Source organism: Chiloscyllium plagiosum, unplaced genomic scaffold (assembly GCF_037043375.1).
Source record: "Chiloscyllium plagiosum isolate Xiang-an unplaced genomic scaffold, Cpla_swu_hap1 HiC_scaffold_52, whole genome shotgun sequence".
In the NCBI taxonomy this organism is placed as follows: Eukaryota; Metazoa; Chordata; class Chondrichthyes; order Orectolobiformes; family Hemiscylliidae; genus Chiloscyllium; species Chiloscyllium plagiosum.
Window position 1 is genome coordinate 5,164,737 of NW_028270190.1, and position 24,200 is coordinate 5,188,936.

Consider the following 24,200-nt stretch of genomic DNA (forward strand, 5'->3'; position numbering starts at 1 on the left):
GATACAAATTAAAGCATCCTTGAATTCATCCCAATCAAATATTCCAAGGACAGGCCCAATATAAGATTCGATACAGATTCAATCTCTATCAACATTGCCATTCGTCAGTTACTCACAGGACAGATAGATTTCTTGTTACGGTTTGAAGGTCGTATTAATATTTTTACCCCATGGTAAACATCGGGTAATTATTAAATAATCACTTGTTCTGTCCACATTAACAGGCGAAGGACAGATATATCACTGTTTTAGGTACAGACTATTATCTCTTTCTGCATTGTCCTTATGAATTCTGAATGAACTCACAGAGTGTTAACATTTGCATGTACCTGTATTTTGGTTTATTGCCGCTGTTTGCACATTATTTACTTATCTATGCTATTTAACTGGGTTCTCTGCCTGTATTGCTCGCAAGATAAAGCGTTTCACTGTGCCTTGGTACACATGACAATAAATTCAATCCAATTCAGTTTATTCATTGCAAACAATCCCAGAACAGATTCAGCACGACGTCATATGTAAATTGAAGCTTCATCTCTCCTCTCACATCAAACATTCCCTGTACATGGACAGTCAGACTCAGACACAAATTGATCCCCTGACTACACTGGCTCTTGTCAAATGTACAGGCCATGTGCAAAGTCAGTTCAATTTAAAACAATCAACCCCCACACAGCCGCACTCTAATACTCCCAGATCCAGGACATCACAGAGCTATACTGCTGGATGGTGCATACTTCCCAGTGCTGGTCAGGTATCTCATCGAGGTTTATTGACCAATGAATTTGCTTGGGCCCCACATCTTCCGGTACGAGAAATGTGTCTCGTGCGTGTTTCTCAAACAATGCACTCGTGCGATTGCTGCAGCTGCTGAGATGGTGTAATATCTCGTCTGGTTTTGTTGATTAACACATTCTTGTGCAGTGTAAAGCACGTTATATTGGACAGCTATTTGTTTTTTAGATCAATGCACTGGTATAATCGCCACAGTGTTCTGGATAGATTGCCCGTTGTATTTACTAAAACACTAGGCTAATCTGCACATGCCTCCGTGCTGAATAATTATTTCACCTGGATTTCCTAGCATCTGGGCTGGCTCTATGAGGTGGATTGAGGACATGGTTCTAATTGAGCACTTCTGCTGATGTGGCAATGCCTCTATTTTATGTTCTCAGTCTTATGATTGGACCCTCCACAGTCTAACCCCTTCACCTAGTCGCATTTCGCTGTCTACCCCATACATTTGCAGTTTGTTATCCATTGAATAAATGACCATTACCCTCTACTGTCCTGTATCCTTTTCTGGCCTTTGGTGTTGAACCGGCTTCCACTGTTAAAGAGAGCTGAAACAACAAAAACAAAACATAGCTTTTTCTTTCATTCATTTCGTGTTATCCTGCTCGTTGTTTCATTTGGTACAACAGTGTTGTCAGTAGCCTTGACACACTTGTAACTAGTTCTATGCCTGCCGATTGTACGCTTGTCCCTCTACTGATGGTGTGTTCTGTAACATGGCGTGGTAAGGGACCCCTTTCAATTCCAGTCTCCAGCAACTGTGTGGGGGTTGCATGCTCTCCCTGTGTCTCAGTGGAGTTTCTACCTAGTGCTCTGGTTTCGTCCTACCATCCAAAAGATGCAAACGATAGGTGGATTGGCAATGCTAAATAGCACATCATGTTAATGGGTGTGTAGATTAACTGAGGTAGGCATGGGAAATGCGGGGAAGCAGGTCGGCAAATGGATCTGTGTAGGATGCTCTTTGGAGGGTCAGTGTGAACTGTTGAGCCGAATGTCCTGTTCCACAGGGTGTTGATTGCATTCTATGGAAAACATAAGGAAGTGCTATTGATTCAGGCAGCCTTCGAACATGGAGTTAAATGCTGTTTGACTTGGTCTTGCTATTGGATTTTTTTGAAAAATTTGGGAATAATTTCCAGGTTGTCGTGCTGAAAACCACTGTGCACATTCGGGAAAACCAGAGGCTTTGGGTGACCCACTTTGGATAGGTCATAGTGATTGTTATTGAAGTATTTGATTCTGAAATGTGACCAATAAATGATACGGATCAGAGAATTGTTGAAATTGGAGGAGCAGAATTAAATAGGCCGCTCATGCAAGCTACTCATTTACATTTGTTTGTGTCAAGCCAATTCTACCTCTGTTCTAGTGGAGAGTGAGCATCCTCATTCAGTTTCTGGTCAACAAGACCATGGAGGCTCACTGGCCTCGAGACTTTGATTGTAATAATCCCGAGCAGTTGAATGACTGCCTGCTGTTTCAGTGCCCTAGGTTATTGAAAATGGATGTTCTCCTCCCACTGCTGAGTAACAGGCTCACATTGCTACGTAGTCTCCTCCTGCTGCTGTGCAATGGAATTGATGAACTGAATTGCTTCTTCTCCTTACATCTTCTATTGAGTGAAAGCTTTTCAATTTTTTCTGCAAAACATCATCAAAACTTGAAGAATGTATTTGATCGTTTTTACCTGTAATTAAGCAAGCAAGCTGAGTGGCTATGCATGAGAAATATTTGGGAACCTGAATGGCATTCTCCTGTTGATGTGTAACAGACTAGATTGACTGGAAAGCTTCCTCCTGCCCTTCTGAAACAGGCTGAACAAACCAAATAGCATCCTTCTTACTGTGTGTAAGAGACTCGAGAGGCTGAATATCTTCTTCTTTGTTCCCCATACTCGGCTCAAGAGATTGAGTTGGCAGGCTGTGTTCCTGTTTCACATTTTTGGTAGGCTAAATGATTTGCTGTTCCAATATAATTGCAGGTAGGCTGAATGTCCTCCTGCAATTCCTATGTCATAGGCACGAGTGGCTGAATGATCTTCGCATGTCCCCATGTAATAGACTCGACAGGCTGCATGACCTCTTCCCATTAACAGGCTTAAAGGAACACACTTTTTCCCACGTAACACTCTCAATGAGCTGAACGGCCTCCTATTATTCTTGTGTAATAGACTCAAGACGCTAAACGTAACAGGGTCGACGCATATAAATGAAACATCAACCCCCGCATTATGAATAACCCTCAAATTGTATCAGATGATGCTCCTTTCCTTCTCAGTTACAAAAAGAAGTGCAAATACTACAACATACTCCAGTGTTTGGTTACTCCGGGTCAAGTCAGCATAAGGAGAGAGGGCGTGTTGGGTATTCCAGAAGGCATTTATATTTGGACCCAGGTCGAGATGGGATCTATGCCAGGTTAATGAGAGGAAATAGCTGGGACCTTAACAAATATCTTTGCAGCACTCTTAAACATGGTTGAGGTCCCGGAGGACTGCAGACTTGCTAATGTTGTCCCCTTCTTTATGGAGGGTCATAGCGATTGTCCAGGTAATTATAGACCAGTCAGCCTGACGTCAGTGAGAGGGAAAATGCTGGACAACATACTGAGGGGTAGGATTCGTTCCCATTTGGAAGAAAGTGGGCTTTTAAATGATGGACAACTTGGTTTTTTGCAGAGAAGGTCACGACTTACCAACGTAATAGAATTCTTTGAGGAAGTGACAAAAGATTATTGATGAGAGAAGGGCTATAGTTGTCATGTGCAAGAAGTTCAGGAAGTTGTTTTATACTATTCACACACTGGAGACAGTGAAGTGGCATGGGGTTAAGGGTGTCCTAGCTGGATGGATAAAGAAGTGGCTGTGCAACTGGAATCATGGAGTAGTAGTGGATAAAAGTTTCTCAAGATGGCAAACTGTGACCAGTGATGTTCTGCAGGGATCCGGGCTCGGACCACTGTTGCTTGTGAGATGCGTGAATGATCTGCGGGAATGTATAGATGATCAGATTAGCAAGTTTGCAGATGACATCAAGATTGGTGGAGGAACAGATACTGGAGGGGGCTGTCAGAGAATACAGCAGAATGTAAATAGATTGGAGATATGGGCGGAGAAATCGCAGCTGGAGTCCCTTCTCGCAAATGCGAGGTGATGTATTTTGGAAGATCCAATTGAAAAGTGAACTATGCAGTAAACTGAAAAGGATGTGGATGCATTGGAGAGAGTGCAAAGGAGTTTTACCATGATGTTGCCTGGTATGGAAGGCGCCAGCTAAGAAGAGACATTGAGTAGATTTGAATTATTTTCATTAGAAAGACGAAAGTTAAGGGATCCTGACTGAGGTTGCCAAAACGATGAGAGGTACAGACAGGATGGACAGCAGGAAGCTTTTTTTTACTCGAGTAGGCGACTCAATTACTCGGGGTCACGAATTGAAATTGAGAGTGAAAAGGTTTTGCGGAGAAATACATGGAAAAAATCTTGATGCAGAGGTTGATGGGTGCCTGGAACGCATTGCCAGTGGAGGTGATAGAGGTGGGCACGATAGTGTCATTTAAGATGTATCCAGACATATACATGAAGAAGCTTGGAGCAGAGGGATACAGATAAAGTAGCTGACAGAGTTAGATAGAAGATCTAGATCATCGCAAGCTTGGACGTCCAAAGGGCCTGTTCCTGCACTGGAATTTTCTTTATTCTTTATTCTTTGTGTCCCCTCAGTGAGATCTCGTGCAACTGCAGTCACTTTTTGTTTTAATGTTTTCAGTGATTCTCTTTGCCAAATGAGCCAATTTTAAGCCTCGACCTCTTCAAGTGGTCGGGCATTAGTCTGGAATGAATGGCCTCCTCCAGTCCGACTGTAACAGTCACATGAGGATAGACTTACTTCATTCAGTTCCTGAGCAGCAATCTTAATGATGTCTCACCAAGATTCCAGGATCTGGTAACAGGGCACTTAATCTTAGGAGCAGCATTACACAAAGTCAGTGCGTGACAAATATCTCGTTATCATGCTTTATGGTCTCCAGAAAGATTCCTGCCAATCTTTTTCTTTTGCAGCTGGTCAGTTACTTTATCCATGTCTCCTTTTCTAAACAATGTGGATCATAATGCCGTAGTGTTCTGGCATTACTCCCATACGCAAGCAAGTAAGGTTTTAAAAAATGAAAGGTTTAGCGTTCATCCCTCAGCAACCCTCATACATTCCATCCAAAAGTCGATGCAATGAAGGGGTTAGTTGAACTTGTTTGTTCGGTGAGTGTGATAAATGTCAGTTTCCATGGATTCATATTCCCCAGTGAAGCTTTCTATATTTTCATGATAAATGGGCTCCATTCAGTTTGTTTTTTCCCACAACACGAGTGGGAGCTCCAACACTAACAAGGATCAACAGCTCCAGTGAGGGAAAAAGAGAGATCAGAGTCTGACGAAATTGCATGGGAATATTCCAACAAAAGAACAAACTGCACAGCAACGGACTTGAATGTTCTAACAATGGGTCCGAATCTGAGAAACATCGATGCTAATTTTACAACAATGCACAGGAGTTTATCTTGGAATTTGTGGGTGTTTTCGACGTATTATGATCAATTGTCAATATCAACGCGGATCCTCGTTGCACTTTCCATTATTCAACATTTTTATTATCCAATCCTGGGTATCGTTGGTGTCCCTGGTAAGTATCATTGTCCCGTTATTATTTCTTTAAACCATGTATAATTATATTACTTTTTAAATGATTTGCTCTCTAGTTCTTGTGACTGAAATTGTGCCTTCTGAGGCTCTGAATCCAGATATTCACTCTCGAAGCCACTACGAACTGCATAAGCGTAATTTTCACTCTCTTCATCTTTCCTTCTGGCAGTGTCCCCCGTGAATCTAAATTTTGAACAACTCATTTTTCTCATGGAACCTTGATTTATTGCATCGTTCCCTTTGTCATTTAAATATTAGGAGCATGGAGGTCACTCTCTTCTGTTCTGGTTACAAACTCAATTTTCTTCCTCTAATTCTATTCCATTCCAGGGCCATTATCAAAGGTTGAAACCAAAAGGTGATCCGTACTCCTGACATCACACCCAACCCTTCCTAATTTTAACTACTGATATATCCAGAACAGTATTCACTGCCTGGTAACATCTGCTATTTGATCCTTGAGCTACAAAATGCAGTCTTAATGACACTAATAATCTGCTACTGACTCTCCCAGTTTCCTACCTGCAGAAGTAAATCTGAGTCGATATTCCATAGCTCGTATCTGAACTCAGACCAAAATCCCATCGATTCATTATTCCTGTGCGCACTGATCTATATTGGTATTCCAGGATTGTACACTCGGCCCGAGACCTTAACTCAGATTTCTTTCCATAGATGGTGCCAGATGTGCTGAGCTTTCCTCGAAAATTGTGTTTTTGTTTCTGAGTTACAACATGTGCAGTTCTGTTAATTTCAATCCTGTAACTGGGTCTGGCGATGCCTTTATTTTAATATTCTCAAGCACGTCATCACATCTGTCTATGAAACCTCCATCAGTCTCTCTTTCCAAACCTCTGGCAGTTCTACATACTAAAACTCGTTTCCTCCCAGTATCTTCTCTTTCAAACAACATCTATCAACATCGTTCAACACCTACCACCACCAACGTCCCCTCCACCCATACTCCCCGACAAACGCACACAAACGTTCTCTCACTCTCTCTGAACCTGTACCTTTGTCCTCGTGCAATGGAGTTATAGTGGCCCCATAACTTTCTGCGAACCCCATTTCCTGTAAATCAGAGCATGAGATCTTTATAGTCATGTGCAATCTTTCCACTTCCTCTTAATAACTTAATTTCTTGATGCCATCGCCAAATGTTGTTACATTACATTTGTTCCACTCATCAAGATCTTGGATGTTGATTGTAAATATTTGAGGACCCAACACTGATCACGATGTTAGGACGATGGCTTCTGCCGTCAAACGTAGCAAGATTGATTTTCCCAGTATCTGCTTCCAGTTTGGTAACCATTCAGTATTCTGTGGCACATTTGTTGGGCTCTGTGTTACATGAACACTTAAGAACCAGGAGCATGCAACAACAATTCAGCCCTCCAGCTTGCTACACCAATAAAGGCGAACATGGCTGATGTCATGCCTGCTTCAGTTCCACTTTACTCCCTGCTCTAAATCACCACTTAGTTGTTCAATGTCCCCGAATGCACTGCACTCTGTGGCAATGAATTGTACCAATTCGCAAATCATCTCTTTGTTTTAAAAAAATCAGCTACCCTTTATTCACAGGCTTTGATCTCTGCTTTCGATTGCTCCATACATGGAAACAGTCTCCTGACTTCTAGTTTGTCAATGCTCTTTACAACTTTATAATTTCTAAATTAGATCTTCTCCCGTTCTTCGATACTGCAGAGAGTGCAGGCTTGAACTACTCAATCTCTCTTCACAATGCAGATTTGACTGAACATCTTGTGAACTGTTTCCAATGCAACTCAACCCCATACAAGTGAGCGATCAAAATACACGATGCTCCAGTTTTCGTTTCACAAATGTGTATTTGTGGCAGGAACACCTTACTGTTGTCCCGTATTCCTTTTATAATAAATGCAAGGATTCCAGTCGCCTTATCTAATATCTGCAAGATCTACATACTTGTCTTCTGTGATTCATACACGAGGAAACCCAAAACTCTCATTGTTTGGCAGAACTGGTCCTCACCCTTACCCTTAGCAATTTCTCCTTCGAATCCTGCCACTTCCTCCAGACCAAAGGGGTAGCCATGGGAGCCCGTATGGGACCCAGCTATGCCTGTCTCTCTGTTGGCTGCTTAGAACAGTCCATCTTGCGTAATTACATCGGCACCACTGCCCACCTCTTTCTCCACGACATTGATGACTGCATGAGCACCACCTCGTGCTCCTATGAGGAGGTTGAGCAATTCATCAACTTCACCAACACATTACACCCTGACCTTAAATTTACCTGGGCGATCTCTGACACCTCTCTCCCCTTACTGGACCTCTCCATCTCCATTAATGACGACCGACTTGACACTGACATTTTTTACAAACCCACGGACTCACACAGCTACCTGGATTTCACCTCATCCCACCCTACCTCCTGCAAAAATGTCATCACGTATTCCCAATTCATTCGCCTCAGCCGTATCTGCTCCCAGGAGGACCAGTTCCACCACACAACACACCAGATGGCCTCCTTCTTAAAAGACCGCAAATTCCCTTCCCACGTGGTTAACAATGCCCTCCAACGCATCTCGTCCACATCCTGCACCTCCACCCTCAGAGCCCAGCCCTCAACCGTAACAAGGATAAACGCCTCTGGTGCTCACCTTCCACCCTACCAACCTTCGTATAACCCAAATCATCCGCCGACATTTCCAAAAAGACCCCACCACCAAAGATATATTTCCCTCACCACCCCATTCTGCCTTCTGCAAAGACCGTTTCCTCCGTGACTATCTGGCCAGGTCCACGCCCCCCTACAACACACCCTCCCGTCCTGGCATCTTCCCCTGCCACCGCAGGAATTGCAATACCTTCGTCCACTCCTCCTCCCTCACCTCCATCCAAGGCCCCAAAGGAGCCTTCCACATCCATCAAAGCTTTACCTGAACATGCACCAATATCATTTATTGTATCTGTTGCTCCCAATGCGGTCTCCTCTATATTGGGGAGACTGGATGCCTCCTAGTATTGCGCTTTATGGAACATCTCTGGGACACCCGCACCAATCAACCACACCGCCCTGTGACCCAACATTTCAACTCCCCCTCCCACTCAGCCGAGGACATGGAGTTCCTGGGCCTCCTTCACCGCCTCTCCCTCACCACCCAACGCCTGGAGGAAGAACGCTTCATCTTCTGCCTCGGAACTCTTCAACACCAGGGAATCAATGTGGACTTCAACAGTTTCCTCATTTCCCCTTCCCCACCTCACCCCAGTCTCAAACTTCCAGCTCAGCACTGTCCCCTTGACTTGTCCTACCTGTCTATCTTCTTTTCCACCTATCCACTCCACCCTCCCCCTGACCTATCACCTTCATCCTCTCCCCAACTCACCTATTGTACTCTATGCTCCTTTCTCCACACACCACACTCCTCTCATTTATCTCTTCACCCTTCAGGCAATCAGCCTGTATTCCTGAGGAACGGCTTTTGCCCGAAACGTCGATTTTACTGCACCTCGGATGCTGTCTGAACTGCTGTGCTTTTCCAGCACCACTAATCCAGAACCGAAAACCCTCTCTAATGAAGCAGTCTGAAATTTCTCTCTATTTCGATAATCAGTTGACCTTCTATAACTCATTCCTGAAGAAGGGCTTATGCCCGAAACGTCGATTCTCCTGCTCCTTGGATGCTGCCTGAATTGCTGCGCCTTTCCAGCAACAGATTTTTCAGCTCTGATCGCCAGCATCTGTAGTCCTCGCTTTCTGCTCCTTCTATGACTCTGACAAACATGGATGATCTCATACTTATTCACGTTTATGTCGTCAAACAACTTTTGATACATATTAATTATATAATTATTTAAATTAATTAAAAATATATTAATTTCCATATGTCTTGTTTCTTCATTGTAACTTACCATGTCCCCAACTTCGGTCTCATCATAATTTGTCAAAATGATTTGCTATTCCGTCTCTAAGTCATTAATATAGACTGCAAACGGTTGGGGACTCCAAGACTGAAACCCTGTGGTGCCTTACTCGTTACATCTTCCACACAGTGAAGAAGGCTTTTGGTATGCCTTCCTCGATAGGTCAGAGTATTGGTCAAAGGAGTTGCGAGGTCATGGTGCGGCTGTACAGGACATTGTTTCGGCCACTTTTGAAATACTGCGTGCAATCCTGGTACCCATTCTATTGGAAAGAAGTTGTGGAACTTGAAAAGGTTCATAGAAGATTTACAATGATGTTGCCGGGGTTGGAGGGTTTGACGTACAGGGAGAGTTGAATGGGCTGATGCTGTTTTCCTTGGAGCATCAGAGGCTGAGGGGGTGACCTTATAGAGGTTTATAAAATCATGAGGGATATGGATAGGATAAATAGACAAGGCGTCTTCCCTGGGTTGGGGGAGTTCAGAACTAGAGGGCATAGGTTTAGGGTGAGATGAAAAAGATGTGGAAGAGGCCTAACGGGCAACCTTTCTCACGTAGAGGAATGTGTATGGAATGAGCTGCCAGAGGAGTTGGTGGAGGCTGGTACAATTGCAACATTTGAAAGGCATCTGGATGGGTCTATGACTAGGAAGGAATTGGAGGGATATGTTCCGGGTGCTGGCAGGTAGGACTAGCTGAGTTGGAATAGCTGGCCAGCATGGCCAAGTTGAACCGAACGGTTTATTTCTGCGCTAGACATCTCTATGACTCTATCACCCTGTGACATTTATGAAACCAATTATTCGTTCTGTCTGCATTTTGTTGTTTACCCAATTCTCGATCTAAGTATCTTCTAAATGTATTTAATATACATCATGGATTAACCTTACATGCATCACCTTGTCAAATGTCTTCTCGAAATCCAGATCCATAACATCAACAGGAACTTCACTTTCTGCCTTGCCTGTCAAATCTGTTGAAGAGCTCGAGCAAATGATTCAAACATGATTACCCCTCCGCAGAACCATGCTGTCTCTTAGGTTGCAGTTTGGCTTTGCAAATGTTGTGCTATTAATTAGCTTGCCTTCAGTCCCAGTCAGCTTCTCAATATTTTTTTTCTTTATGGCCATGATTGTTCAAATGCTTCCTCCCTTTCTATAATTCCTATGTTCCCTTCAATTTCCTGTGTAATTGTCACAGTTTGTGCTCTGATTGATGTGTAGGGGCCTTGAGTGGCTGAATGATCTCCTTCTGTTCCTTTGTCCTCGTTGTATTTCAGTGTTACCACCTCCAGGACCTGACAGTCTCGCTCCTGTCCCTGAGTGAGGCCCAACATCTGGATGCCCTTCACCTCTTGTTGCAGAATAGGTTTTAAAGCGGATAGAATACTCCTGTTTATGTGCAATTGTTTGAAGGGGCTGAAAGATCTCTTTGAAAATTAACAATCTCCTCCCACATCCCGACAGTGGAATCGGAGGAGTTTCTGGTCTCTGCCTGTTTCCAACAACAGACATGTACCCTGTCTTTTTGCATAAAATGTCTACAGCGCAGCGGTTTCATAGCCATTTCTTGTTGTTTGCAACAGGACTGAATTTTCTCCTTTCGTTCCAGTATAACAATCGCCTGTCACTTCATGATCCCTCCAATTTGCTGTGGTAATGATTTAAAGAAGTTGAATAAACTGATCCCATTGCTGTGTGCCAGGATAATGTGCTGCATGGTTCACTCGGAGTCCAGTATTATTTGCTCTAGCAGCTGATTGGCCTCCTCCTGTAAATGTATATCAGACACCAGCAGCGAACAAACCTTCTCTTGTTCTGGCATAACATGTTCGAAAGGCTGAATGACCTGCTTTTGTTATCTGCAACAGGGCTGACAGACGAAACGCGCCTCCACTCTTATTGCCCTAAACAGGATCTAGAGACTGAACAGCCTCCTGTGCAACACACTCAAGAGGCTGATGAGCCACTTCTTGCTCCATGTCACAAGCTTGTGAAACTGAATGGCATCTCCTCTTTCCCTTGAACAGGCTTGAGGGGCTGAATCGCATGTCTCATTCCGATGTGACAGACCTGAATCGCTTAACAACCTCGGCCTGTTTCTGTACAACATACGAGAGAGGCCGAATGACCTCATCCTACTATTACCTTGCATCAGGCTCAAGAGATGAGTAACCTGTTCCTGTCGAACAGACTCATGGAGCTGAATGGCCTCGTCCTCCGCCTATGCAACAAACTGGAGAGAGTGACAAGCCTGTTCCTCTTCCTGTGTAAAAGGTCTAAGATAGAATGAATGATTTACGTGTTTCATGGATAGAATGGCCACTTTTGTATCTCCTGTAACAGATTGATGGTGTGCTCATCAATATCTACTTAGTTAAATGCAGTGGTCCTCCCACCTCGTCGCTAAACACTTATTGAAATGCAGGGAAATTGGTTGATTAATTTGGTCTACCTTAATTGCAGAAATGACAAACGGAATTTCTTTATCCAAATCCACTGGATAATCTTGATAGCCTCCAAAGTGGTATTTAAAGTTTGATGCCATCGTTCTAATGTTCTTTGCACTTCTGGATAGACCTGTGGTAGTGGCCTGTTTTATTCTTGAGCTATCCACAACTTCCTTGAATAGCTTTGATGTGAAATTTGAACCGTGACCTAATTGTACCTCTGTGGGTAGTTCATATCTAGTCAAAGAAATTGAGATACCATTGTGCAATCCTTTTAGCTGTGATATTGTGTAATGGAATGTCTTCTGGAAATCTAGCAGAGACAGCTATCCTGGTCAGCAAATACTGATTCCCACTTTTTGTTTTAGCAATGAAACACACAAACTATTAGAACACTTGTTAAAGCTTCCTGAAAGGCAGGAATTGATACTGAAAGTGTTGTTTTGATTTTCTCTGCTCAATACCCGACACCTATGATATGTCTGGCAAAATTCAAACGCATAAATATGCAGTTCAAGTCATCAGACATCTTTCTGTCTTTTGTCTCCAGCTTTCCTTATGTCCAGATGACCTTCAACTGGTAATTAATATGTTTCCTGCAACACATCCTTTCTATTATCGACAGTTTCTACGATACGACACGATTCATTTCTGCCCATTTGTTGTCCAGTTGAATGTGCAATGGTGTCCATTTCCTCATCAAGACCTCATTTCCAAGACAGTAAAATTCTGGATGTCAGGTTCCCCTTCTCTGTCTGCTTTTTGATGCATTTGCTTTAGTTTCTCATCGTTCTATTGGAAGGTAGTTGATTTCTTGGCACTAAGATTATCCATTTTTACCTCCACCTCATCTTTTTATTTTTTGTCTCAACGGATTGATCAAATTAGTCTGCAATGAATACAATTTGGAAGTGCTTGGTTGGACTGCAGTGGGCAAGGTCAGAAATCAAATGACACCAAGTTGCAGTTCGGCAAGTCTATTTGAAATTGCAAGCTTGTCATAATAAAGAGATTCAAGACGCAGGATTTAAAACCAAAAAATTAACAACTTTAAAACTAGTTATTGTTGTTGTATCCTTTCATGAGTTTCGTGGTAGCTGCTGATTAAAATGCAGAATTTAGATTTTTCCCGTGTCTTTGGCCTTCGATAACTAAAGGTTTTATTAATATACAAGGAGTGATATGTCAAGTCATACATTGCACTTCAGGTATGAGATATTTGGCTGTTGTTTGTTTATTCTTAGAATTCGCCTGCTGCTTCAGCCTTACTCTTTGCGACGTTGTTATTACAGTCAGGAGAATCCCTAGTATATACATCCTGCAATAACGCAATTTCTTGATTTTCTACGGGGTCTTCAACCACATTAGGCTGCATTCCGACGCATGGTCCAGCTTTATCATTACCAAGGGCAAGTTTTATTCCTGGATCCAAGCGTTTCCCCTCCCACCAATCCTTCACTTTTCATCGAACACTCCAACCTAACGTTTTTAATGGAACTCTTCTTGTCACACCATGAATTGCACATGTTAACACCTTTCCTTCTGGCGATTGGACTTCTGAATTACGTCTCCCCTCATCTATTAGCATCAAAGATTGGTTTGCATCCATATCGCCAAAAATTTCTTTACGTGCTCCTTCTAGCATATACTTGTAAACCTTACCCCTGCAAATAAATTGTTGAAGGAGTTCTGGCACTTTCTTTTCATCCAACCCCTGACCAGGCTATGTATTCTGTTGCAGACTTTTCGCTTCCCCTGTACTTTCCTTTAACATTTCAACAAAACTCATTGGCCTATCCTGCGTTCCACATCCGTCTGCACAGTACTTTATCGAACCACCAACAGTGTCTTCATATGGCCTACTTTCCTGCTATGAAAACACTGAGTATTTTTACTTTTCTTTTCAACTCATGGGTTTCCTTTTTACCCTATGGTAAACTATTTTCACTATCTTCAGTGCGATCCCATTCTCCCTTACCACCTGAGGATTTGTCTTTGCCCGAACTTCTATCTCTCACAGATACACATTGGCATTGGAAGCTGTACATCAAATTATGAACAAAGTCATAATCATTCAGCGTTTCTGCTAATCTTTTCGCTTTCAATCTCTGCTCTTCCACTTGAATTCCGACACATTTAGGAGCTGCATCTGTGAACTCCTCTGAAGTAAGCATCGTTCTTAGAAAGTTATATGACAGTATTAAGTACAGGAGTTGGGAGGTCATGTTGCAGTTGTACAGGATATTGGTTAGGCCACTTTTGGAACATGCATGCATTTCTCGTCTCCTTCCTATCGGAAGAATGTTGTGCAACTAGAAAGTGTGCAGACAAGATTTACAAGGATGTTGCCAGGGTTGGAGGATTGAGCTATCGGGACAGGTTTAATAAGCTGGGGCTGTTTTCTTCTGGATCGTCGGAGGCTGAGGGGTGACATTACAAAGGTTTATGAAATCATGAGGGGCATGGATAGGATAAATAGGCAAAGTCTCTTCCTTGGGGTGGGGAAGTCCAGAACAAGAAGGCATTAGTTTAGGGTGCAACGTAAATATATGAAAGAGGCCTCAGGTGCAACTATTTCTCGCAGAGGATTGTATGTGTATGGAATGAGCTGCCAGAGGAAGTGATGGAGGCTGGTACAATTGCAGAATTTAAAAGTCATCTGGATGGGGATATAAATAGGAAGGAATTAGAGGGATATGGACTGGTTGCTGGCAGGTGGGACTAGATTGGGTTTGGATATCTGGTCGTCATGAAACATTTGGACCGAAGGGTCTGTTTGTGTGCCGTACGTCTCTATGATTCTATGACTCCATCTATGTTCAATGCTCTTGCCAAATTACCTTGAATAAAGTGATCAAAATTACTTTGTTTGATTCTTTCTGTTTCAGGTAATGTTTGACCAGAGTCCCTATCTTTGATTCCCGAAACGTTTCTGTACGTGTCCAATACTAGTTTATATGCGCTTAGGATAACATTTACAACTTCAATGTGTTCCGCAGATGTCTCGTCTGAAAGTAATGCGAATACAATACTGGTAAATTAATTTGAATAAACAACACGAAATGTCATCACCCACTTCACTTTTTTTAAGCCACTCTTTCAAAAGAATTGGAAAAAGCTGCTGTGACCTCATAACTTAGGCAACACATTTGGCTCTGATGAGTTTGCTTATAATCACCATCCTCCTCACTGTGCCTACTGGTTCCAGTAAACAGGCAGAGAATTTAAACAAGTATTTTACATTGTCCTCACAAGGGAAGACACTGAAAGTATTTCAATGACATAAACAACATGGGAGCAGGAGAAAAGTTCTCAGACTGTCTCTAACGAAATAAACAAGGTTTCTGATAAAACGTCAGCAGCAACTCATAAACTGTCCTAAAATAAGTGCTTGCGGAATCATAGAGTCATAGAGATGTACAGCACGGAAACAGACCCTTCGGTCCACATTTTTCATGCTGACCAGATATCACAACCCAATCTAGTCACATCTGCCAGCACCAGGCCAATATTCCTCCACATCCTTCTTATTCATACACCCAATCAGATGCCTTTTAAATGTTGCAATTGTCCAAGCCTCCACCACTTGCACTGGCAGCTCATTCCATATGCATATCACCCTCTGCGAGAAATAGTTGCACCTTCAGTGTCTTTCACATTTTTCCCCTCTCACCCTAAACCTTTGCCCTCTAGTTCTGGATTACAACCCACCCCCACCCCAGGGAAGAGACTTTGTCTATTTATTCTATCCACGCCGCTCATGATTTTATAAACCTCTGTAAGGTCAATCTGAGGCTCCGTGGCTCCAGGGAAAACAGCCCCATCCTATTCGACCTCTCCCTGTATCATAATCCTACAACTAGGCAACGAATTTTAAAATCTTTTTCTGAACTCTTTCAGATTTCACGACATCTTTCCGATAGGATGAGACCAGAATTGCACGCAATATTCCAAAACTGGCCGAAGCAATGTCCTGTACAGCCACAACGTGACCTTCCAGTTCATTTAATCAATATTCTGACCAAGAAAGGAAAGCATACCAAGCGCCTTCTTCACTCTCCTATCTAACTGCGGCTCCACTTTCAACGAGCTATGGAACTGCACTCCAAGGTTTCTTTGTTCAGCAACACTCCCTAGGGCCTTAACACTAGTCCGGCTAAGATTTCCTTTACCAACATTCAGCACCTCGCATTTATCTAATCTAAACTCCATCTGTCACTTCTCAGCTCATCTGATCAAGATCCCGTTGTAATCTGCTGTAACATTATTCGCAGTCCAATTTTAGTGTCATCTGCAAACTTTCTAACGATACTTCCTTTCTATTAATAATGAAAAGTAGTGGACCCAGCTTCTCCATAATCGCTGGATTGCATGAGCGTTCCATCAAATAAGGAGAACCCCCAATGTGGCACCTGCACTCAAATGTGGGAAAAACAGAAAAAATGAGACTATGCGCCATGCAGTCTGCCAATTATTGCGGGGAGTCTGCTAGACTTATTAAGGGAGGAATTACAAGACACTTACTATAGCTGAACTCCACCAGAGGCCAACATGGTTTGGTTAAGCGGAAATTATGCTTTGTCTTGTAAAATCATGCAAAGGTTTGCTGAATTTCCCTGAGAATATTAAAAATAATAGGTTTGACAAAGAGTACCTGGTAGACAGTGAGTTTGATTTCCAGAAATTGTTTGTACGGTGGAGCGTCCGAGGTCGGCTGGTCATTGAGAGGAAGCCAGGGGGTTGAATTCCTGATGTTCTGTGTGTATAACGGAGCTCTAGATTCATTCAGAACAGCCATTATGTTATTCAATGTTTGATTAGGTTTTCAGCGCTGAATGACGATATGATGGCCTTTTATTTATTTCTGGTTTTGAAATGGCACAACTGGACTCCTTGATCTTATGTGTTACGTTCTGGAAATTGACAATTTCCTGACGTGGAGATTTGTTTCAGGTATTATCCTGATGATTCTCTGAACTACATGCTTCAGGAGATGCCAGAAATGGCATTCTGCCGAACAATGTTCAACCACATTCTGTGGAACATTTGCTATCCCTGTGGGGCAACTGCGAACACGAGGGGAAGATGCAGAGAGTATGGTGGAAGTTGCTGCATCCTAATTTCCTGTGTAACAGGCATGAATGATTAAAGATCTACTCCAATTGAATGACTTCACTCTCTTCCTGTTTGAAGCTCTTGAAGGATTGAATTCTTTGCTTCTGTATAGGTGTAGTTCTGAATAGTACTGAACATTTCGAAACCATCAGTGAACAGCCCACTTCTGACTTTGCTATGGAGTGAAGGCCATTAGTACTGCAGCCAGTGATAGCCCACAGTGCCTCATGGATACCCATTTTCCATTTACTCGGTCTTTGATAAGCATGCCCTATTTCGCCAGATATAGTGCCACATGACAGAGTGGGTGGTCTATCCAGTATGAGGCTGAAACTTTTCCTCAGTCAGGAGTGTGTGCTGTGAAATGCTGTTCGAGACAGATCCATCTTCACAAGTAGTTGAGTGACAATATTTCCAACGAGTTGGTTCATTCATCCTTCCGCAGTCTGTGTATTTGGTGCCTCGCCCTGATCAGTCAGTAATGGGCCCGTGGAGACACTGTTTGGCCATCGACATTGAAGTACCATATTAAGAGTGCATTCTGTGTCCTTGTCGTTCTCAATGCTTTCTCTGACTGGTTTTAAAAACCGAGGAGAAATGACTTATGGCTGATAAGTGATGTAGAGGGCAGGAGTTGTTTATAGTCTGTTCATTTTGCTAACCAGTTGGTTTCTGGTATCAATATTTCGGAAATTGCAGGGCAACCACTTTCCTGACTGTATACAAGGGCCCCACCACCAGTGGTGGATCCTGTTTGCTGATGGGACAGGATATATTTCGGAATGGTGATGGTGCCATGAAACTTTATCCAGTAGTTCAACTTGTGTGAGTATGACAATGTAAGACTTTTTCTTAGTCAGTCAAAATGGGGAATAAAGTTGACAATAGAACTGAGAGTAATTTCTTTCAAACGATTTAATGGAAGGCACTCCATGCGAATGTGTGTCGTATTTTCAAAAATATTGAGGAATTCGCAGCGTTCCTTACGTTATTCAGTCATAGAGACATGCATCACGAAAACAGATCCTTCGGTCTAACTTGTCCATGCCGAGAAGATATCCTAACCAAATTCAGTCCCACCTGCCAGCACCAAGACGTTTATCCCTCCAAATCCTTCCTCTTTATATACCCACCCAGATGCCTTTGAAATGTTGCAATTCTACCAGCCTCCACAACGCCCACTGGCAGCTCATTTCACAAACGTACATTTGCGTGTAAAAGTTGCCCCTTAGGTCTCTTTTATATCTTTCCCTTCTCACCCAAAACCTATGCCCTCTACTTCTGGACTCCACCACAGCAAGGAAGATACTTTGTCTATTTAAGTTAAATGGATATGCTTTCAAAACATTCGAGAAACCTGGCTGCAGAATGATCAATTTTGAGTCCTGAATATCATGAACATTTTAATTTGGCAGGGTTGGACAACAGGGAAAAGGAGGGGTTGATCTCCGAATGATGGATATCATCTGTGGAATTGTGAAAGAGGATCTTATATCAAATTATCAATCTATTGCCTTGAAGCTTGTTTGCAAAGTACGGGTTGAGTCGAGTTTGGGGAGAGATGTCTTCTGTGAGATTAAATGGAACTGAATATTCTCCCCGCAATAATTGGCATTTGAACTCTCACAGCAAAAATCACGTTGGGTACCACAACTTTCTGCAGCACGTCATTGCCAGAGAAAATCGTCACTCAACTGGAATTCAGTGAGCTCCAGAAATTTACCAGCATCCTTGCCACTGGTGCCAACTGTGAAAGCCCATAGTGCCCCTGAACAATCACAGTCCATGTGGAGCTATCTTGCATGGTCCATCATATTGACGTTGGAAGTGGCAGGCAGGGGGAATTGTTGCTTTCCTAAACTGGTGCTGTGGAATGGACTGAGAGATCCTCCTGCTTGGTAGGTACACAAGTAGGACTTCCCCTGAGCTCAGGCACGGACATCTGACTCGATCGGGATATAAAACTACACGCAGGAGAATTTCGGTGGATAAACAATAAGTCAGGGGAATGGGATTTTTTTAAAAAATTGAGTAGCAGGACCGTCTTGATGGGTCGAATGGCCGAATTCTCTTTGTATACCGTATGGTCTTAGGAACCGTAACAGGCATTTAAGCAAGACTTTCAGGATGGTCAGCAAAACGTTATGCCGGTGAAGAAAAACAATATGGCGTCATTGAAAAGATGAACCTCCCATGGTTGAGAGTGCATCTAACCCCAACAAAACACCTCATAAACTGGAGAGACTACACGTCGGGAACGTATGCGTTTTGAGGTGGGCATGTTCGATTTATTACAGAGACGAGGAGTTTTAGTTTATTTTCTGTTCCAATGAGGAGTCTTTGGAACTCTATTGCCAAGTGAGCGTTGGACCCAAAATTTATTGAGTACTTGAAGGCAAATGGATTCAGGAATAGAAACTAGTCAGTAGTTACCCAGGTTTGGCCGAGGTCAGATCACAATCAGATTAGCCGCAATTTATTGAATAGTCGACTTGGTTTGAGGGACTGAAGGGCCAATTGATGCTCCGAAATGTTATGTTCCTGTGATAGTAATGAACCATCTCTGCTTCTATTCATGTGGCATCTTTCGGAAGCTGGATCCTGTTTGGAACACCGGTAGGTGCTTTCTTTGGACTGGTGCAGAGTGGCTGGGAAGAAGGGCCCTTTTCTATTGATCTTTAGAATTCGATAACGTTCCACGATTGATATTCTATGGTCGAGTCTGCAAACGATATTTTGTGGAACATTTTATCATCGACATGCTCCAGAGCGTTCTGCAACTGACATAATTTGTCAATCATCGCATGTCAGTTAAACGAACAATAGTAAAGATCCCAAGAGGACAAACAGTGTTCCACTGAGAAAGAGACACAGTTTTGTAGTGTCAAGATCGAGGATTGACCACAATTTAGATTAAAACACCTAAACGTCTAAGCTCCATCTTTCTTCAATTAACTGGGAGATAGTCTTTCACGACGGCAATGTCTTCACACTCTGTATTAAGAACTGTTATGTTGTGACCTGTATATGCAGGTGACCTGATGGTGTTGGAAGGTTATAGAAATCACCTGTTCATATGGATCTGCATCTATATGTTTGGGGAGGGAGGGTTTCTGGCATTTTACATCGTATTGTTGTAAGTCAGAACATATGATTTATTACTTCAGTTTCAATTACTCCAATACATATCTGAATAGATCAATACGTTTGAATAGCTCACATTGTTCTCGACTAAACTGATAACTGACACACCAGGCTGATGTATAACTTGTTTGTTTTTCTTCCTCACAGTTAATATAGTGACGATCTTCATTCTGCTTTGCAAAGACTGTGGATTGTCTCAATGTGTCAGACGTTACCTGGGGGCCATGGCAGCAGCAGATCTACTGGTCATTATCCTCGACCTGATATTGAGGCAAATTCCAATTGTTTATTACGAACAATTTTATTTCCTGTTGTCCATCCCCATGTGTAATATCCACGCCGTCCTGCTTTATGCAGTCACTGACTGTTCTGTCTGGTTCACCGTCACTTTCACCTTTGATCGATTTGTGGCCATTTGTTGCAAGAAGTTCAAAAGTAAATATTGCAGTGAGAAAATAGCGATTATGGTTTTGGGAGCCGTGACTGTGCTGAGCTGTTTGAAGAACATTTTCTGGTATTTTATGCTCACAGCTCGGTATCGGCTGGCGAACATGCCCTGGTTTTGCGATGTAACAGACGCTGTTCGTTACTCCCGTGTCTGGGTCACAATCGAGTTCCTCCACCACATTCTAAACCCGGTTCTCCCATTTCTCCTGATTCTGTTGCTGAATGTTTTCATTGTCAGACACATTTTAGTGACCAGCAGAGCCCGCAGGAGATACCGGGCTCACACCAATAGGGACGTTCAGTCTGACACAGAGATGCAAAATCGAAGAAAGTCCATTGTTTTACTATTTGTGATCTCGGCAAATTTCTTCCTGTTATGGTCATTGTTAATGGTGTATTTTATATGGTATCGGATGGACTGGATTGGAAATGTGTCTGTGTATTTGAATGAGTATGTGCGTGAATTGGGCTTCATACTGCAGCTCCTTAGTTGCTGCACAAACACCGCGATTTATGCCGTGACCCAGACTAAGTTCAGACAGCAGCTGAAGAATGTGCTGAAATATCCCTTTAACCAAATTCATCAATCAATCCAATTCACTCATTAATCAATCCATCCGGGAATTTCAGATTTCAATTCAATGTTTCAGCAGAAAAGCAACCTGTCACTATGTTAACATATTGAACAGACTCCAGCCTTATCCCCTTGTGGGGCAGAAGGCCACATTTTAATATTTCTCTCAACTCAGGGGCCAATCAGAAAAAGCACCATCCCATCCCATTGACTATCAACAACTTCTTTACTTCTTTAACCAAGACTCTCGCCCACCCTCTGACGACTCCTTCTCCCGCCTCCAACACACCCCATCCACCTGGACACCCCGTGCTGGCCTCCTACCTGCCCTCGACCTCTTCATAGCCAACTGCCGCCGTGATATTAACCGCCACCTGAACTCCCCCACCCCTCTCACCCACTCCAACCTCTCACCCTCGGAACGTGCAGCCCTCCACTCCCTCCGTTCCAACCCCAACCTCACTATCAAACCAGCAGACAAGGGAGATATCAACAACTTTAATTTGCAAAGGATTAAAATGCTCATTAAGACATGATAAGCAGCAGAATTAACAATATGAAGAAGTTGAGAGTGGAGAAATAGACTGTTCACGACGTCCAAATTGTCAGAGAATGGTGTTGGAAGGGCACAGGAGTTCCGAGTTCAGGAGTTATGTTTAAGGAACATTGTCCTTGCTTTCACCTCTTGGTCACCCACTCCCACTGGGCCTCGGCAGAATTCATAACTCTCCCTTCTTTTCTCCCCTTCCTATCGTCCTCCCATGGTCACACTGAACCTCTCTCACTCTCTGGCCTCCTTCAGTTTTTATTCTTTTTTTCACTGCCCCCTCTCTATCACCCTGTTTTTCCTCGCTCCTCCTACCTCTTGCAATCTGTATGCACCTCTCACACCTTCAAATACTCTCTTCCTCGGTTCCGATCTCAGCTCCCTTTGTTTAGCAAACAGTTGGCGTGGAGCCCACATGATATTCCTTGAGACGATAGAGGACAAAGCATCTTGGTAAAGGAACAGAATATTTGTTGGGCGGTAGGTTTTTGAGATGGAGCAACTTGGGTGTGGATCATTGGCCTTTGTCTTTGGAACAGTTGGCATTGAAGCTGAAGGTACAGTGTGGTACAGTGTGGATTGGTACAGTATGGTTTGGATCCAGAGCCTTCAGCTTGACTGGCGTCGTCAAACTGAACAGCAAACAGTGAAACCAGCCTCTGATTGACACAGCTAATATATTATTCAAATTAAAAGAAATCAGTTATCTACCAGTGCCGTGCGCCATTCAGAGTAGAAATGAAAGAATGGGTAGGATGAATACGTAGCTTGATAGGCAGTGTAGGAGGGAGGGGATCCAATTTTTGGGACATTTGGACTGGTTCTGGGGTGGTGAGACTATGACAAGTTGGACAGTCTACACCTGGACCGGGTTGGAAGCAATGTCTTAGGGGGTGCTTTTACGAAAGCTGTTGGGGAGGGTTTAAACTAATGTGACAGGGAAATGAGAAGTAAACGACAAGGTTAGTTATAAGGTAATAACTAAAGCCTCTAACGAACGAGAAACTGAAGTCATCGTGATGAAGTGAAAGAGGAGGCAGGGAGCAAATGATAAACACAAAGAGTCTGGTGGTCTGATGGACACGTCTTTTAATGTGAGAAGTCGGTAAGGCAGGTGAACATACGGCTTGAATTAGTAGATTAGAGTAGATTACATTACAGTGTGGAAACAGGCCCTTCGGCCCAACAAGTCCACACCGACCCGCCGAAGCACAACCCACCCATACCCCTACATTTACCCCTTACCTAACACTACGTGCAATTTACCATGGCCAATTCACCTGAGCTGCACATCTTTGGACTGTGGGAGGAAACCGGAGCACCCGGAGGAAACCCACGCAGACACGGGGAGAACGTGCAAACTCCACACAGTCAGTCGCCTGAGGCGGGAATTGAACCCGGGTCTCTGGCGCTGTGAGGCAGCAGTGCTAACCACTGTGCCACTGTGCCGCCCACCTGGTACCTGGGAGTGTGATTGTGAATTTGTTGAGTGAAGTATGTGATTGGAACTAAATATCCCAGGATATGGATCCTTCAGGCGGGCTAGAGGGGGACATAAAAATATTGAATGAGTTGCCTTACTGATCAGAGAGGATATCACAGCTGTGCTGAAGGAAAGCACTATGGTAAACTCGAGCAATGAGGCAACATTGGCAGAGCTCAGAAAAAGGAAGGATGCGGTAACAAGTTTGGGACTGTAATCGGGCCTGCCAACAGCGAACGTGAGATACAGATACAAATATGCATACACGTTATGGTAAGATGTCGGAGCAACAGATTGGTGATGAAATGAGATCTTAATTTTCCCAACATTGGCTGGAATGCACTTTGTGTTAGAGGTCTAGATAAAGTAGGACTTGAAAGGAGTATCCAGAGGGGTTTTACAGAGAAGTGTGTAAATACTCCAAATCAGGAAGGCGTGATACTGGACCTCGTGTTGGGTAATGATCCCGGAGAGGTGATTAAAGTTTCAGTAGGGGATAACTTTGGGAATAATGATCACAACACCGTCAGTTTTAGCATACCCATGGACAAAGACGGGAGTGACCCGAAAGAAAGAGTGTTAACTGGCGGCAGGCCAAATACACCAAAATTCGGCAGGAGCAGGGGAATGTAGATTGTAAGCAGCTGTTTGAGGGTAGTTCCACCAATGATATGTTGGCTGTTTTTAAAGAGAATTGATTAGAGTGCAGAACAAATATGTTGTCATGAAAATGAGGGATCGAAATGTCAAGATTAGAGAATCATGAATGACAGTCAACGTTGTAAGACCAGTTAAGAGGAAACGTTTAACATACATAAGGTCTTGGCGACTGATGATGGGCGGAAATTTGGAAGATTATCGGTAATGTTGGACCAACTAGAAATGTGGAATTCAAAGGGCTAAAAAGGATCGTGAGATAACTTTAGCAAACAGGTTGAAGGGAAATCCCAAAAATGTTTATACATATGTGAGGAACAAGATAGTAAGTAGAGAAAGTATTGCCAAGGGAGGAAAGTTATGTATGGAGGCAGAT

The 24,200-nt window shown here is 43.2% G+C and overlaps 1 protein-coding gene across 1 annotated transcript in view; it reads left to right on the forward strand.

The window, feature by feature from the left end:
- LOC148134756 (uncharacterized) overlaps positions 1 to 21,171 on the forward strand; it is a 32,803-nt gene extending 11,632 nt beyond the window's left edge. The window contains exons 5-6 of the mRNA XM_087985356.1: positions 5,551 to 5,628; positions 20,264 to 21,171. Coding sequence (XP_087841482.1) covers positions 5,551 to 5,628; positions 20,264 to 21,171 — 986 coding nt within the window. The remainder of the gene's footprint in view (positions 1 to 5,550; positions 5,629 to 20,263) is intronic.
- The last annotated feature ends 3,029 nt before the right edge of the window (positions 21,172 to 24,200 follow it).